The sequence below is a fragment of the Metarhizium album genome, assembly GCF_000804445.1.
Source record: "Metarhizium album ARSEF 1941 chromosome Unknown scaffold_1, whole genome shotgun sequence".
Lineage (NCBI taxonomy): Eukaryota > Fungi > Ascomycota > Sordariomycetes > Hypocreales > Clavicipitaceae > Metarhizium > Metarhizium album.
In genome coordinates, this window is record NW_024467575.1 from 1,806,012 (window position 1) to 1,823,097 (window position 17,086).

A 17,086-nucleotide genomic window follows, 5' to 3' on the forward strand; every position below is an offset into this window, starting at 1 on the left:
GGGGGGGGGGGGGGGGGGGGGTGGTGCAGCGTAGGTACATGACACATCACAGCCTGCTCTTGCCGGTGCTCTTGGCATCATGATCACCACCATGGGCGCGTCCATCATGCGTCTCGTGGTCAAACTTGCCACCCCTACCAGCGCCGCCGTCAAACCGCTTGGCCCCGGCCAGGCTCTCGTCCAGAATGACCTCGTGGCCCCGTTCAAACTCGAACCTCAAGGCGTCCTCTAGTCCCTTTGCATCATAGGCGCTGTAGTGCGCCGAGGCCAAGTCGGCCCTCATACACCTCTCCGGAAAGCGCAGCAACACGCCAGCCAGCCTCTTGGCCTCCCGCACGGCCTCCCCCTTCCCCGCGACGACCCTATTCACCAAGCCCATGGCCAAGGCCTCGTCGGCGCAGACCGGGCGCCCCGTGAGGATCATGTCCATGGCCCTGCCAAGCCCCACGATCTTCTGAAGCCGGACTGTACCCCCGTCGATGAGCGGGACGCCGAAGCGACGGCAAAAGACGCCAAAGACGGCGGTACTGTCGGCCACCCTCATGTCCGCCAGCAGGGCGAGCTCCAGGCCTCCTGCCACGGCGTGTCCCGAGACGGCGGCAATGATAGGCTTGGACAAGGACATGCGGGACGGGCCCATGGGCCCAGGAGCACCGTTGACCCGGTCGACAGGCGACGCGGGCGAGGCGTGCCTCTTGGCCTGCTCGCGCGGCAAGCCAGACAGGGCGGCCACCTCGTGTAAGTCGTATCCGGCGCAAAAGGTGTCCCCTGCGCCAGCCAGCACGCACACCTTTTGTGACGAGTCATTTTCAAACGCCCGGAACGCTTCGGCCAACTCGACGGCGGCAGCATGGTTCACCGCATTGCGGACGTGGGGACGGTTGATGGTGATGGTGGTTATGCCCTCGCGCGATGACTCGCACAGCACCGCCGGCTCCTTCGCTGCCATTGTCGTCTGATTCTCCGCAGAATGCTGCGTCAGGGTGCCCCGAGGACGAGCAACAAGGACAAACGAGATGCGATGCTGTCCCGTTGGACCGGCTCGCGTCGTTGTTGATCCAGCGGTGGTGCTGCGACGGCGGCGGCGGCGGCGGCGGCGGCGGCGGCGACAGCACCATGCCGGAGAAACAAGAGCAAGGGGGAATTCAAAGGCAGAGAAAGTGGGTGGGAAGGACAGGGTCTCCAGGCGAGCCCGCGAGCTGGAGTCTTTTTCCGTGCCAAGCTTGCGGCGGCAGCCGTCGTGTTTTTCATATACTATACAGAGACAGGTGAGAGTGGCATTCTGGCCACGAGGCAATTTCAGGCATTTTCAGGCAACCAGGCAATCAGGCAATCAGGCCATCAGGCCATCAGGCCATCAGGCCACATGCCGAGGCAGGCAAAGAGAGCCCAGCCCCAGTGACCAGTCGCCTTCAAATGGCTTTTGACTTTGGACTTCCCCTCTCTTCAAGCCTCAACCGCGTCACCCCGGTTCACAAGTAACTTACGTGGTGCCTGACAGGACGAGGTCGGGACTCTACAAAAGTGGCTCAAAGAGCGAACTGCGCGTTGCGCTACCTCCTGCCCCTGCCTGGCAGCGACCCAGTACATCTCGTTGTGGCGCGAAGACATACATGCCCATCATCCTCAAGAGTCAACGCAAGTGTATCGGCCTCGGATGCCATGGCCGAAGGCCTTGCCACGTAATTCCAAAAGGCCCATGTTCCATTTCGGCTGTTCAATATATATGTACACGCCTCGCCGAGAAATGCTGCCATCCGCCCGTGATATTCCATCCTTCTATATCGTCACAACCAAGCAAAATCAGAATATGCGCCCTCACATCCAACTCCGTTGGCCGCCAATCAGGAGACACGGATTTACTTCACACAAGATAGGAGGCTCATGTACATTTCAAAACAAAAATAAACGATGGTGCTTTTCCCAATAAATTTACAAAACGCCGTGCCCGATCAAGTCCTTCAGCGGTCCGCTGCTAGTCTTCCGGTTCGGGTTCGTCGCCCGAAACGGACGTTTCAAGTCGCCTGGAACTTGGCTGCTGGGTTGCACTGCGCGGTGACGCGGGATATTCCACAGTTCTCTCGCACTGCATCTGAAGTATCTCCAGGGGTGCAGACAGTGGACCGTTGGTGTAACTGGATGGAGATGATGTGTCTATCTTCAAAGACGGCAGCCCCTGAGGTCTATCCTGCAACTGTGCAGACGCCGGACCACCGGTCAAGACTCGAAGCTGATCCCTGAATCCATAGTCGACCGCCGACCGAGGACTTCCGGCCCGATGCTTGCCAGATCCTTCCAGTTCCATGTCATTCCTGGAGCCTCGACTGGGCAAGCCCGCCGCGTCTACGTCATTCCCACGTTAGCGAATCAGGACTGCTGAATGGGAAGCAAACTGACAGCCGTCTTCTATAGACCAGAATACGACTGTGGCTCGCTGCCTCCTGAAGTGCATGTGGAAGAGATTGGATATTTTGTTTGCCGTCCCGATGGATTGGACGCCGAAGTACCGCTTCCTTGGCTGAGGCTTGGTGGTGCCTGCGTCGAATCGAGTGCAGGCCGAGAGTTCCTATCTCTTTGTTGTGACGGATGCGAGTCTCGCGTTCCTGTCTGACTGTGCGGCGATGAGACATCCGCGTTGTTGGCCGGCGAATTCCAATACGTAGCCGAAGTCTGATACCCAGGACCAGGCGTAGATGATGCAGGTGAACTGCTACCGACATATCTATCATGATACATGTTATTTGCCACGTCAGAGCTCGCAGGTCCTCCCGACTGGCCCGCTTCAAAACTTCCCAACGGTTGTGACGGTGCAGGTGGCGACATGTACGACTCTCCTGCGGAGCTTCTCATATCCGTCATTAAAGCTCTTGCCTCGTAAGTCCTGTAAGAGGGTCGCACTAGCCCCAGAGTCGATGGCGGCGCGCATGATCCGATACCATTCACGGCACCATAAGGTGAGTGCAAGGCTTGTAGGTTGTCAAAATCGTCTGGAACTGCCCGCATCTGGATCATTCTGTCGCGGTCATCAACCGTGAGTCTCTTGATTTTGGCTCGCCTGTTTTCCCGTTAGCAAGTTCTTCTTTGGGACATTGACTCTGAATGCCAATTCTTCTTACCTATTCTGAAACCAGACTTGGACCTGCCGGGGGCTCAGCCCAGGAATCTCGCGAGACAGCCGCTCTCTGTGAGCGGCATCGGGATGCGGCTGTTTTGCAAACTCTCTCATCAAAAATCTAGTTTGTTGGTGCGTAAGCCTGTTCAGAATTAGTATCTTACAACACGCTAGCCTTAAACTTGTGCAATATTGGTTTGTGGGCTCTGGAGGTAATGGTTATACCTAAATCTTTTAATTTTGCGCCGCGCCACAATGCGCTCAGCCACTGTTTGGTGGTAATAATGAGCGACTCGATCATCATCAGCATCCTCGTCGTACACGTCGAATTCGGCGTCCTGGCTCGAGATCCGTTCCTTGTGGTCTCTATCAGACCACTTGGCCCCAAGATTCAGGTCACTGTGCGATCTGTATAAGTTGCTTGCTTCCGTCAGTCTTGGATAAGCGTATAGATCTGTTCCCATGCTGTCACGACCGATAGTGTCTGACAGCCTCGAGGCGGTACTCAGGGTGCCATATAAGGAAGTCGTCGGCCTGCTCGGGAGTGAGTTTGGATTTCCTAAGCTTCTTGCTGGTTCGTGTGCGGGACTATCGGTTTTAAAATCCTGATTTTGGTACTGGTGCCAAAGAGACGTCGTTGGCGTAGTCATGTGCCTGTCCAGACCGTTCCTCGTCTCCAAAGACAGTCGTGGATATGGATCGGTCTCAAGACGAGAATACGAATATTGGCCTTGCCATTCTGGCTCTAAAGGCGAGGGCAAGCTCTGCTTTTCGGACATGCGTGGACTCGGTGGGTGGCTTCGAGGCCGCTTGTAGTGAGTGCGAGGCCAGTGACCGTGATCTTCTGTATCGCAGAGTTTGGCGATGAGCATCGACGGAGCTTCGGTTCTGGTTCAATCTAGAGTCTCCTCGGAGTTGAGCTACTAAAATGGCCGAAAAAAGCTCCAGGGCCAAATAATTTAACTTTCCTCCTCAAGCTAAAAGATTTGTGATTGATGGGAGTGTTGGAAACGAGGGTAAAAGGAGGGGAAACAAAGAGAGTGTGATGTGCTGTCTTGACGGCGGGAAAATAAGCTTATGAGGGTACTCTGGAGTCGTGATGGAGGAAAAGAATGTACAAGGAAGAGTAGTAGATGACGCCAGTGTGTTTGTCTATCAGAAATAATGCCAGATCGAGCAGTTGTCGTAGGTGCAATCCTGTAGTCGGAATTAAAAGCGTTAGATTGATTATGCAAGATCCTTAAGTAAGTAAACCAGCCGGGATGTTGATGGCAACAGAAAATCACGGGTGGATGAAGCAGGCTCCTGGCAATGGATGCAGTTCAAGGGTTGCTGAATCAGGGATGCTGAACCTGAATCGAAGTATCTAATCTTGTGGGGTGGTTATAACAAGGAGCGCTGGACTCTTTCAACTTGGGTCTGCACCAAGAGGAGAGTCAAGCATTCACTCTCAGTTGTAATTACTTTGTCATGCGCCACGCGCTCCGTCTTGTAAGCAGTCAAGGACTCAGGTCTCTGGGGCGGTTCAGCGGAGTTCACATGACGTGACAAGAGACACAAGGCAGCGTACGGAATAGGCGAAGAGGAGTGAGTAATGCTGTAACTTGAGCCCTAGACAGCTGGCTAAAAGGTAAATATGAATGAAGAGCTGACGTCCATGTACATGTACGTACATGGTTTCGGACGGAGCGACAGCCATGGCCGACCTGTTTGAGAGTCAAGTCCACTGCCCCTTACCTTGGAAAGCTTGGAAGGTTTGCGACGTCGGAAGTTCTAACTTTGTTCTATTCGTGTTCGATTCTGTTTCTGCCGTCTCTACGGGACTAGAACCCGTATTGTGATTATCCTCGAGCGATTTTGCAGCCGTCATCCGTGGGGAAGCGTATGGAATCGCGCAAAAAGAGAAAATGGGCCTCGGCAGTCGTCCTCTTTCTTTTGGTAGCGCAAAACGGTTGGGGCCGTATCTCGATTTCGTATCGGCGAAAAAATCCCCAGTTTCATGCGGTGGCGCAGCGCGGCTTCAGAGTCCTCTGTCCTTCGGCTAGGTGCAGCACGATGGAATTGCCAAGATGATATGGGCATGGTCGAATTCATGACGGATAGTAACTTCTCACTGCGTTTGTTGTCTAAAAAACAATGACATTGCCCAAGCACAAGGCACCAACTAGTGTTCGCAGTTGGGGCGGACACGTCCAAGTTGACAACCAGCATTATCCAAAAGTCGGATGCCAGGGGTCACAGCAGGTAGAGAGGTCAACATGACCAGAGGCACGTAGCACAGCTGTGGTTCGCTGCTGCTCATTTCTAAAGGTGTGATGGCTTCGACGGCCAAAAGTGTCATGGCTGATTGTCAAAGAATAGGTCAACGGCCAATGAGAGCCGGCAACGGGGCGTCTTCTAGGCGTGATGAAACCCTACAGCACAGAACGTCCGCTGGAACATTGAAGTTGAGGCCGCGTGAGAAGTCAACTCAAAGCGGGCGAGGTGGGGGGTCGAAGATATCTTGATGTTGGCCACATGGGGTGAGCCGTGGGCCGGCAGGGCAACGCAACAGGAACAGTGGACAGGAGAACAAGGGACTGAGGAGTAATGACAAGGTGGAAACCCAATGTTTGCATGGCCAAAGTGGATATGAGGCTGCATGCTACATGGTCAAATGTCTGTGATGCCCGTGTGGCGTATGCTGGAGTGTGTGCCATGCCCTGCTATATTTTGTACATTTTGGCCAAGCCGCGACACACAAACTTCTTCATCAAACAATCAGCAGCCCGTTAGCCTCTGTGCGCCCATCTTGTCGATTCTCTCTTGTTGACTGATGGCAACAGAGCTGAAAGGGCCGTGTGCCACAGGACCCAACCACCAATCATATGCTCCGTCTCAAAATGCGACCAGTTGTGCAACTCTCGTGCAGCTACTCCGTAGTGAGACCTTGGTCCTCGGGACTATGCCGAGCATTGAAAGTGAGGGCGGAAAATTGTGGTCCTAGAGACAGGGGCAGCGTGTATACGGAGCATGTGCGTTGAAGGTGCACGGAGTACGTATGTATGTACGTACGCACGTACGGAGTACATAGGCATGTAGACACGACACAACAACCCTGTGCTCCCAAAGAAAACTTGTTCCCGTCGAACCAAACATTCGCGGTGCAGTGCCACAAAGCATGGCGCGGGCTCAACTGCACTGACCATTCGCACAGTCGCTCGCCAGACGGGCTCGCCGCGCAACCCCATCGAATAAACTCGTCTGGCTAGTAAAAGTGTGTGGGTGATGCCCGGATTGCCACCCTCCTCTGTCTGATTGAGAAGTCGACCCTATCGACAGGGGCCATAACAGGGTTCTCTACTGTTGCAACGACGCCGAAGTCCTTGACGGCCTGAGACTCGACCCGCTAGTTTTGGAATAATGAAATAGGCGCCAATGTGCGACTTCGAATGGGCAACTGCGGCAATGCCTGTCGTCCACTTGTGGTGTCAAGGATGAATCGCTTGCATTTCTCAGCCCAGGGGTGAAAAGCTGTCCACGGTATTAAGCATCCATGGTGAGCAGTCAGGGTGAAGATGACATTGACAAAGTCGATGCCCGTTGGCTGACGTAGCATATATTTCCACCAACGCAGACGCAAGAACGCGGCGCCATCCTGGCCAACCAGACCCGAGACACGAGCCAGGGAGCAGTATAATTCTGAAAACCTTCTGTTCAGTGCTGTGGTGTATCATCCGGGTCGGGTTTCATCGTAGGCTAGTGGCAACCCGGATCGGCTGTGCGTGGGCGGCTGGTTCAAGAGACGGTTATGATAAAGGGTGCCATATCGCCCTTCATTTTGCTCATGTTGGATGAGGATGTCGTGCAGGCCGTCGCATGCTTGGCCGAAGGCGCCACGCCGTTTCATCTGACGCCTCATGCAGACCGGGCCAGGGCCAGTAAATAAGCTCGTGCTACGGAGTCCCGAGCCCGCGGTAAAGGCAAGGTCTGGCAAGTACCAGTTGACTTGTCTCTTCAACAATATGGGAGCGTTTTTGGTAACGATGATGAAGCAACTCGTCAAGTAACTTATGCCAAGTTGACAGCTTTATGATAAAAGTGGCCCTCGACCAGTCATATCGCTTCTCTTGTTAAGTTCTCGTAGTCGGAATCGGTGTGTCTGTCCGTATATTAAACAGGCCAGCCCGGTAATACTCAGCGCTCTGCATATTGATCCTTGGAGCCTCGAATCGTGTGCCTTGGCGACAGCTCATCAAGACTGTCCAGTCTTTCCTCCACCACACCCAACCCCCTCTTGGTTTCGTCCTTGGTAACATTTGTATTTTGGACGTGTCTTGACTCGACTCGCATGTCATGGCATGTCGGAATCAACAATCGCGGGTTGTCGGCCAACGACGGAGTTCGTGGCACGTTTCGCTCCGGCTGCAGGCAACCGTTATTAGCAGCATAAATAAACATGGGTCGGATCTTTTGCGCGTGTTGCATAATTTGAACAGGGATGAAATGAAGAACGAATGCAAGTCAAGCCATTCATTGCATATCATACGGACCACCATCGGCTAATACTCAACAGGGCCATTTACCTGCCATATTCATCTACACCGATTGCAATATGTAGGTCGGGGTATGATCGCCCACGGCTTCGGGATTTTTCTCCATATATTAAAAACCGTCTCATCTTCATTTAGTCGGCCGTTCTCTTGCCGTTGACTGAGGCACCTTTGATCAACCATTGTAAAGAGCGTGTGTTTTTGACATGGAGCTTGACCAGGCACATATGGTAGTATTGTATTCCGTAGGTCGCGTCTAAATAATGCTTGTCATTGGCTGTGCATAATCTAAGCGCTGGCAGACGGCTTGAGATGTAATGTGACGAGCAGAGTGCTTCAAGTGCTTCAAGCGTTGAGGTCTGGGTGGGCGATTCAAGGACTGAGTACCCAGATCCGCGCTCCGTGCCAGTTTCATGCTGGCTATGCCCGGTTTCTGCCAGGAGCAGGCCCGTACTCGTTGCTCAACTATGAACAGGTTGGTATGTATGTATGCACTGACATGGCCGTGCCGGAAGATCCCCGATTTTGTGGCTTGCTGGTGGTACTTGAGATTACAGCCACCCCAGTTGGTCGGGATGTCTGCCATTTTGCGGTGGCAGACCAGAAAGGCTAGTCAAGGACAGTGTGTGCATGGCTGCCTGCAAATACTCAGACGACACACGCTCAAGTGACTTGTTGAGTAGTACCGAGACAGGCCGATAAACCAGCAGGGGGCCGTGTCAGGACAAGCTGATGATGAGAATCGTGATGGTAGGCAGTAAACCGGAGCGGGTTCCGGAGTAGACTCAACTGGTCCGCGTGGAGTTGGGGCGTAGTGAATGTGATGATGGGTTCATGTTTGGGAATCCGTGGTTGATTCCCCCATCCTGCATTGACAGGCATTGATCGCACCTTCCCCAAATGTGAGCCAAATTACGGGCAGGCTGCCATTTGCGGCATTACCGGAGCTTCACGAATCACGCAAAAGACACAAAAACATGCAGGAGCATGAAGTCTCTCTTGGCGTTCCTTCCGAAGTCGGTTCGAAACACCTTACATTCTACAATGGGGAGTACGTCTAGAGCAAGAACCAACCCCCTCCCCTTGAAGTTCGAACCAGTTGATATCCCTTTCATCGCTTGGATGTCACTTAAAACTTGCTCATCGGAGACACTGTGAAGGAAGAAGGAGCAATCAACGACAAATTAATCCGGCAATGCAGGAGGCACTCGTCTTTGTTACCCAACCCATGTCTAAGCGAGTTACGTTTGTGCGCTCGTAGCTGTCACCGGTTGGCCCAGCCGTGCGATCTCGCCGACATGGAATGCTGAAAAGGTTCCTTCCCTCCAGGGCCCCAGTTGCTCTTGCTTGATTCACCTTGCTTTGTTGTGAACTATCCGCTTGAGTGCCGATCAAGTCAGGCACGGCCTACCTGGGCAAGCGAGCACTCCGGACCGTCCGAGCACTCAAGTTCTTAATCATGGCACGTATGTGGAATTCGGGAAGCAAATCTCAGCAGTAATGTCGCGCAAAAGGGAGTGACAAAGGCCAAAACCGCATACTCGGTTCATCACTTGGCCGAGCGACGAGAAATGGCCACGGAGGCACGAATCAAAAGCACAGAATTGCGCCAAAGTCACCTCGCAACTGTACGTCTCCGCAAGGATACATGACTACCTACATGCCTGATGGGCTCTGACCTGAAGCCACAGCTGGTACTCCGTACTCAAGTAGTAGGCATTATTGTCCCTGTCCCACTCCTGGCTTCTGCCAGCATGGATGCGATGGCCGGTCAACCGATCCACATCATCGTGCCACGTCCTGACTTTGACCCTGTGACGGCTTCGGTGGACGGCACTGGCGGACGACCCTGGCGGACGACCCTGGCGGACGACCCTGGCTTTACGCGGACAACTGACAAGGTCTGGAATCATCATCAATCGTTGACCCCATATCATGCCGAGCTTCAGGTAGGAGACGTCCAAAACCTGGCCCGCCGTGCTCCGCATGGCAGCCCTCGGTTGTTGAAGTCCAGAAGTCTAGAAGTCCTCCGCTTTGGCTCCAGCATCCCAGAATTCGTCCCTGAAGCCTGACTCGGCAAGTTACCGCATCGCTTCGTCCAGCTTTCGGATGGCAGCCTGCCGGCGATGGGCCATGGCATGTGTTTCCCCGTCCCACAGATGTAGATGCTCCGTACTCCGTACATAGGGGAATAATACTACGTAGTAGTACTAATCGTGCCCGCCCCACTTTATGTGGTTCGGCTAGCAAAAGCCCTCACCACCAAAGGTGGTGCTCGACAGCAAGGCGGGCCGGACACCAAGGCGGGCCAATTTTCAACCTAATAACGCTATTAACCTCTTCGCCTATAATGTACACCCTTCTCGTCCCAAATTTCTAGTAGATCTAGTACAGAATCCAGACGCCATTTACGTGCCTTTTTAGCTGCTTCAAAAAACGTCCTCTTGGCGTGGTTGTGGCGCCTTTTGTCGGCATGCTCTTTATGCTTGCTGTTCGCCTGATGAACTCGAGAAAGGTCTTTGCAAAGGCGTGATTGGAAGGAGAAACGGCGAATGGTTGACGCGACAGGTATGCATTTGTTGGCGGTGACGGGAGGGGAGCCATATGAAGAGGTGCATTATCTGTTGACTGTTTTTCTAGACCGGGAAATAAAAATAGGACATGTATAGAAAACCAGATATTACAGCCCTTTTTAAAAAAAAAATCAAAAAAATCAAAGGTCGTCACTCATTCATTGGAAGCTTCAACGAAAAAAAAAACCCCGGATGTAATTACGCAGCTCATTAAAGATCCACCTGATCAATCGCCGGCCACCATTGAGACCAGGCCCCCTGCTCGTCGAGGTTATTGCTGACTTCCGCGAAAAGCTGGTTCAACAAGGTATTAGTGTCGAGCTCGTGCTCGTGCTCGTGCTCGTGCTCGTGCCCTTGAACCGGCCAAGTCGCCTGCGCCGAGGGCCGCTCCGCGCCCCGAATCTCCCGAGTATGCGCGTCGGATCTATCCACGACACGGAACTCGTGGACAGACTGGTGTAGAGTATCAAAGTCTGCTCGTGTGCGCCCCTGGTATCGTGTCCGGTCCTCGGTTGCTCGCTCGTAGAGCACGGATGCATGGTGTATCGTTTTGATCTTGCGCGTGCCGCCCTCTCAATGTTAGCGCAACGGTGGCCACGGTCGTGTCATGCTTGCGGGCGGCTTACCCATCCGTCGGCGATTTTCCAGACAAGTCGAAACTTTTCCAGGTAGTCGAGACACATTTTGAGACAGTCGCTTGCTCGCGGGCTGCGGCCCAGGTTCATTCGGGGGTATTTCGCCACGTAGAGGTTGAGGTAGCCGGCTGAGAATGCGCAGAACCCGGCAAAGGGCGTCATGAGATGCACGCCACACTCGGAGGCCTCGTGTAGAATGGCGGCGATGTGCTCTGCCGCGCCGAAGAGGAGTCGGGAGCTGTCGTCCCACCAGCCCTCGGGGGCGGGCGCCCCCAGCATGGGCTGGTCGACTGGACCCCGTGGCTCCGACTCCGGGGTCGGCAGGAAGGGGAAGTACTCGCGGTGAAGCATGAGGGTGCTGACAAGGCGTAAGCAGGGGCGGCGGCGGCAAGTTGGGAGCCCCGTCGACCGCTACCGCTGTGGGAAGGGTGATAGCAGCCTTCCGGAAGGTCTGGCCCCTGGGTGTGACGTGGTGAAATGATGTGATGTGACCCTTGACAAGGACCCTGCTTCCGATTTAGCCTGCCTGATACATCCCGACTTGGAAACGGCGTCCAAACTCGTCGGGATGCGAACCTTATTTGATGCTGAAACTATCCAAAAACAGGGATTTTCTTGGGCAATCAGGTCGAGCCTTCGGCCATGCTGTTGGCGGCCTTCTAATACCGGCCACGCATATTGCTAGTATATTGTATATGCATACCTCCATGTCAGGGCCAAGAGCTTGGATCTTAAGGTATGTACGGAGTACGGAGTAGTAGTATACCGAATTGTTATTGGCAATAATAATAATATTATTATTATTATTTTATCACCATCATCGCTCTGCCTTATCCAGTGCACATGCTTAAGTGGGTTGGCTTCCAGGATGAACAAGCATGGTTTCACCAATAAAAGGGGGCCGCTAGCCAGCAACAACATAATATCATGCCAACATAAGGTTTGAGGTCCCCTCCCCCCCTCTTTTCTTTTCTTTTCACTTTGGCTGTCCAACTACTCCGTACCTAGGTCATTATACGTGCACACAACCCGGAAAATGGTCCTTGTATCTATTGCTAGCAAGTTACACGGCCTCCTCAGTAGTCGTAGAAGCCTTTTCCACTCTTCTTGCCCAGCCAGCCTGCGTCCACCATCTTCCCAAGCAGGACACTAGGGCGGTATTTTGAATCGCCAGTCTCGGTATGCAAGACCTTCATAATGGCCAAACAGGTGTCCAGCCCAATAAAGTCGGCAAGTCGGAGAGGGCCCATGGGGACATTGGTTCCATTTTTCATGATGGCGTCAATTGAGTCCCGGTCCCCGACGCCAGTCTCAAGGCAGATTACGGCCTCGTTGATATACGGCATAAGAATGCGGTTTGCCAGAAACCCGGGTGTGTCAGCGGATATCGAGGGAACCTTGTCGAGTTTCTTGCAAAACTCGACGGCGGTCTCAACCGTTTCCTTGCTCGTCTGAAGACCACTAATTATCTCGACACCCTTCTGCACGGGTACAGGGTTCATGAAGTGAGTCGAAATGACACGGGAAGAGGCCGACGTGTCCGCGGGGTCGGCGGTGGTGGCGGCTGCGATTTTGGTGATGGAAATAGACGAGGTGTTTGTAGCGAGAATGGCATGATCTGGGCAGATTTTCGCGAGGCTGCTAAAAATTTCCAACTTGAGCTTGGGAATTTCAGGAACCGCTTCGATGACAAAGTCGACAGATGAAAGATCTTCCATCTTGATGCTTGGCTTCAATAGAGCGCGGGCCTGGTCAGCCTGTTGCTGGGTGAGCCGAGACTTGGACACATCCTTTGCAAGAAGCTTCTCTGCGCGTAGGCCCATCAGTGTCAGCGAGCCAGGGTGGTGTGCATGCATAAAGATGCAATTTGGGGATGGACGAGGTCTGTATGTGAGAGTTGCAACATACCTGCAAATGCGAGTCCCCTGCTCAATGCCTTGTCGGATGTGTCAATCAACGTGACGGGAACCTGAGCTTTCTGGGCAGCAACCAAGGCGATGCCCAGACCCTGTATTCATGCCCATCGATTCTTGTCAGTGAGGTTGTTTGTTTCGGGCGCTTGTCTGCCGATTCGTGGGCTCTCGAGCCGTGAACTGGAGTCGATTGCGACCACGGAAAAACTGACCATCTGACCGGCGCCGATGACACCTAGGCTTTTCACTTCTGCGGCGCCTCGGCGCGCGGTGCAGCTGAAGTGGCGCGCTTGACGCGCTGTCCCAAGCGTTCGCATCCGTACAACTGAAGACGCCATTCTGAATTTCCTCGCAGGACGCGGAGTAGAGAGGGCGAGGACGAGAAAAGAAAGAAGACAAAAAGAAAAGGTCGCGGGGTGATGTCAAGATTGTGGCAGTTCTGCTTCTCGGTACGGGTAACCTCGGCTCTTTGGCAAGGCCAACTGGTCCTGTTGTGGGGCTAGAGAACGACGGCAGCGGCACAGCCATTGGGTGCACCGCGCGCCAGCCGTTGCCAGCTGTTTGCAGCGACGCGTCGACACGCGTGTTGGCAGACCAGAGTCGAGGCTACCCGCAGAACTTGGCAGAGGTATGGACGCAGGTTCGTAGATTGGAATTTGTCAACATCACCCAAACGCACCGCATTACCCACCTTGTGCCGTCTTTTATGAAGCAGCTTCACGCAGGCAAGAACATAAGCATGGAGCTGCTCGACGGTGCCGCGGACATTGTCCATCCCGAAGTTCGAGCCCATATTGGCAGCCTTGTGTCCGCGGTAAGTCAAGTGTCATGCGGTCGGCTTGATTGAACCAGGAAATATCCTGACAAATGGTATATTGCAGCTTGGTGGCATAAGCACAGAGGATGATGGGAACTATCAGCTCGGCGATGACGCGGTCGAAGTCTTGCGTGATCTGAAGCGGTGGATCCGATTCTACGACGAGAAAACGAACCGAATGGATGTTGCACGGTGTATCTTTGATGCAAACCTGGTTGAGGGCGACCTGCTACCGATTCTCAAGACGTGGCCTGAGAACGCCATGTGCAGCAAGTTTCGATCAAGAGTCGCGCTGGCTTGCTTCGAGCTGATAGTCCCATTGACTTGGCCAATAGAGTGGGACAAGGAGCGCATGACGGTAAACCATCACAGGCATCTTCCCGTCTTGGAGCTTGCACAGGTCCAATACAAGAGGGCAATCATCAACTTTGACGGCGCCCGCATATTACGCGCCGCTGTCAGAACAGCGCTGCCGGCCATGGCGCTGCCGATTGGCGACCGGACAGCAAGGGATGAGGGCATCATCAAGCTCGTTCTGTTCTTCCTCCGAAACATGGCTTCGATTACACCGCCTCCCAACGGCAAATATGAAGGCGATGAATCTCAGGTCTCCCGGTCGGCCACGATAGACGCTTTCGCCTACCAAGACATCTTCCATGTTCTGCTCATGCTGTCGTCAAACATGGGCGAGGACTTCAGGACAGAGGACACGACGGTCATGGAAATCATCTACCACCTGGTCAAGCGTGTTGACCCCGAAAAGCTCTTCATGAGTGAGCAGCAACTGAACAAGGCCAAAGCCGCCGAACTATCGGCCTTGATGAACAAAGAATCGGCCATGCTACAGTCGCACAATCGCAAAGGAGCCACCCGACACAGTCGATTCGGAACCATGATCTGGGTTAAGCGGGATGATGGCAAAATGACCTCCCTATCAGGACAGGATGCGCTGGCCAATTCCTCGATCCGCAACCAGATAATGGATGAAATCAAGACGTTCAAACCTCCACGGCGAGCGCGGAAAGACAACCAGGATGAGAGGGATCTCGGTCCTCCTGCCAAGCTCAACGCTCGCGCCAACAACCAGCTGCGCAAATTCGTTGACGAGTTTCTTGACTCTGGTTTCAACCCGTTGTTCCAGCATATCCGCAAGACCATCGATCGAGAAGCACCGCACGTGCTTCAGTATCACCGTCGCCAATTCTTTTACTTGGTTGCTTGGTTCCTGGAAGCAGAGCGAACTCGTCGAAAGGCCAAGGGGCCCAACTGCGAGGCGTCTGCAGATATTAGCAGTTTCCAATTGGTTGCCGGAGTGTTGAACCAGGAAATGTTCATCACGCTGAACCGGGCCCTGCATGAGAGCTACGACGTGAAGGATTGGACAGAACTAACTGCGGTAATGCGATGTTTCACCCAGATCCTCTTGACAGTCCAGGAGATGACCGAGTCGGCGAACGAGGACGACCAGGAAATCGCAGAAAACGTATTAAGCCGACTCTTTTACGAAGAGGCTACGCACGATGCCATTGCCAATATCATCAGAATGTACAAGGACCAAGGATTTGACTATTTAGATGCATCTACGGAACTGGTTCACCACTTTTTGCGAATTCTAGAAGCATATTCAAAGCAGAATGTGGACATGCAGGTCCGTTCAAGAAAGCGCACACGCAGGAAGAAGAAACAGGCGGCAAAAGAGGACAGCAAGGGAGAGGAGGCGGAGCTGGACGATTCAGCCGACGACGAGGAGACGGCCGAGCGCACGTCTAAGGAGCGCAAGTTCGACTTTCACAAGTTCTCTAGCCGGTTCACACCCCAAGGCGTCGTCGATACCTTTACCCGGTTCACAAGATACTACCGCGACTTGACGGACGCGCAGTTGAAGCGTGCTCATCGATACTTTTACCGCGTGGCTTTCAAGCAAGACATGAGCGTCATGCTCTTCCGGGTCGACATCATTCACCTGCTATACAACATGATCAAAGGGCCCAACGCGCTGGAAAGGACATGCAGCATGTTCAAGGACTGGGAGGAGCTCGTGAAGCAGATTCTGCGCAAGTGTACCAAAAAGATACAAGAACGGCCGGAGCTCCTCGTCGAGATGCTCTTCAGCAAGCTTTCCAGCACGGCCTTCTTCCTAGAGTACGGATATGAGAGACAGGTCACGAGCAGGAGCCAGCCGAAACCGGCGGCCGAACTAGAGTTCAAGCACACGGAGGAGCGGGATCAGCAAGTTGCCATCGCAGTAGGTGCGTTGCTGGACAAGAACGGCAGCGAGCACATCAACTGGGTGAGACGGGTGTTGTCGGACGCCGAGTCCGAACGTCGGGCGTGGTCTGCCGCAGCGGACGCCAAACACGATGCGGAGGCCGTGCTAGGGGACGAGGAGCCAGAGACGCCTCCTGTATTCAGTAAGATGGACATGCTCCGACGCTTCTTTTCCTTCATCCCGAAGCTGACGCCCGCGCAGCCGTCAAGCCAGACAACCCCGAAAGACGAACAGCCATGTTCAAGAACGCACACCTCCGGCTCCTCATGAAACTCTGCGGCATGCAACTCATGGGGCCGGCGTCTGAAGAAACCCCCGAGAGCCTGTGGATCATCCCCGGCGCCGTGTCGGCAAACCAGCTCAAAGACACCATTCATTTCATCAACCAGGCGGAGCTCAGCCCGCCCACGTTTGAAGACGGCGTCCTGGCTGAACACCAACTGAAACGCAAGGCAGCGGCCAAGAGGAAGGCAGCGTTTGACGACGAAGATGCCGACGACGACGACGACGACGGCTTCCTCGACGACGAGATGCTCTTCCCCGCCGGGGGACCAACGGCCCGCAAAGTCGCCGACGAGAAAAGGAAGCCCAAGAAGGCGCGGAGACGTCGCAAGGCCGCCGACACCGAGGAACTGACCGACTCTGTGGCCGAGGAAAAGGCCCGCAGACGCCGAGAGAAGGAGCTTGAAAAGGCGCGTAAGATCAAATCGGCACTGTATGTGCGTGACGGCGACGACGAGTTTGATTCGGACGAGGACGAGGCCTTTTTTGCGCGGGAGCGTGAGATTGCGGCCCGTGCGAAGAAGGCGGCCGAGACGGCGGCCGAGCCGATTTCACTGCTCAAGAAGAGAAAGTCGACGGTGGCGTCCGACGCTAGCGACGACGACGACGACGACGACGACGACGAGGATGAATCGATTCTTGCGAGGAGGGTGCTGAGTAGTCAGGAGGACAGGCAAAGCGAGACGGATGACACGCCTGTTGATTTGAGTGATGGGGAGGCGAGGAAGAGGAGGAAAGTCAGTGTTGACGTGCAAGCAGGGGGGGATGACGGTGACGATGAAGACTTGGATGATGATATTGGGACCAAGACGACGGGAATGCAAGACGGCGACGGGAAAGAGAACGCACAGGTCGGAGTCACCAGGAGACCTAGAGTACGGGTACGCGGTGGCTTCATTATGGATAGCGACGATGACGAGTAGACGGATCTTGGAGCACGGCGTACTGCGTGG

At 54.2% G+C, this 17,086-nt stretch overlaps 5 protein-coding genes across 5 annotated transcripts; 1 reads left to right on the top strand and 4 right to left on the bottom strand.

The window, feature by feature from the left end:
- Nucleotides 1-46: 46 nt before the first annotated feature.
- Nucleotides 47-949, bottom strand: MAM_00516 (enoyl-CoA hydratase/isomerase family protein; the record flags this gene model as incomplete). Its single annotated transcript, XM_040819315.1, has 1 exon — nt 47-949. One exon carries the CDS (start codon nt 947-949, stop codon nt 47-49), a length of 903 nt encoding a protein of 300 aa, XP_040682580.1.
- Nucleotides 950-1,975: 1,026 nt separating this feature from the next.
- On the bottom strand, nt 1,976-3,576 carry MAM_00517 (Homeodomain-like protein; the record flags this gene model as incomplete). Its single annotated transcript, XM_040819316.1, has 5 exons — nt 1,976-2,343; nt 2,398-2,535; nt 2,613-3,055; nt 3,117-3,254; nt 3,338-3,576. The coding sequence occupies 5 exons, from the start codon at nt 3,574-3,576 to the stop codon at nt 1,976-1,978; spliced, it is 1,326 nt and encodes a 441-aa protein (XP_040682581.1).
- A 6,851-nt stretch (nt 3,577-10,427) lies between these two features.
- Nucleotides 10,428-11,203, bottom strand: MAM_00518 (uncharacterized protein; the record flags this gene model as incomplete). The annotated part of the gene is made up of 2 exons (XM_040819317.1): nt 10,428-10,787; nt 10,844-11,203. 2 exons carry the CDS (start codon nt 11,201-11,203, stop codon nt 10,428-10,430), a joined length of 720 nt encoding a protein of 239 aa, XP_040682582.1.
- A 725-nt stretch (nt 11,204-11,928) lies between these two features.
- On the bottom strand, nt 11,929-13,103 carry MAM_00519 (NAD(P)-binding domain protein; the record flags this gene model as incomplete). Its single annotated transcript, XM_040819318.1, has 3 exons — nt 11,929-12,659; nt 12,761-12,860; nt 12,978-13,103. 3 exons carry the CDS (start codon nt 13,101-13,103, stop codon nt 11,929-11,931), a joined length of 957 nt encoding a protein of 318 aa, XP_040682583.1.
- A 401-nt stretch (nt 13,104-13,504) lies between these two features.
- Nucleotides 13,505-17,056, top strand: MAM_00520 (drug resistance protein MdrA; the record flags this gene model as incomplete). Its single annotated transcript, XM_040819319.1, has 3 exons — nt 13,505-13,579; nt 13,647-15,993; nt 16,053-17,056. 3 exons carry the CDS (start codon nt 13,505-13,507, stop codon nt 17,054-17,056), a joined length of 3,426 nt encoding a protein of 1,141 aa, XP_040682584.1.
- Nucleotides 17,057-17,086: the final 30 nt, after the last annotated feature.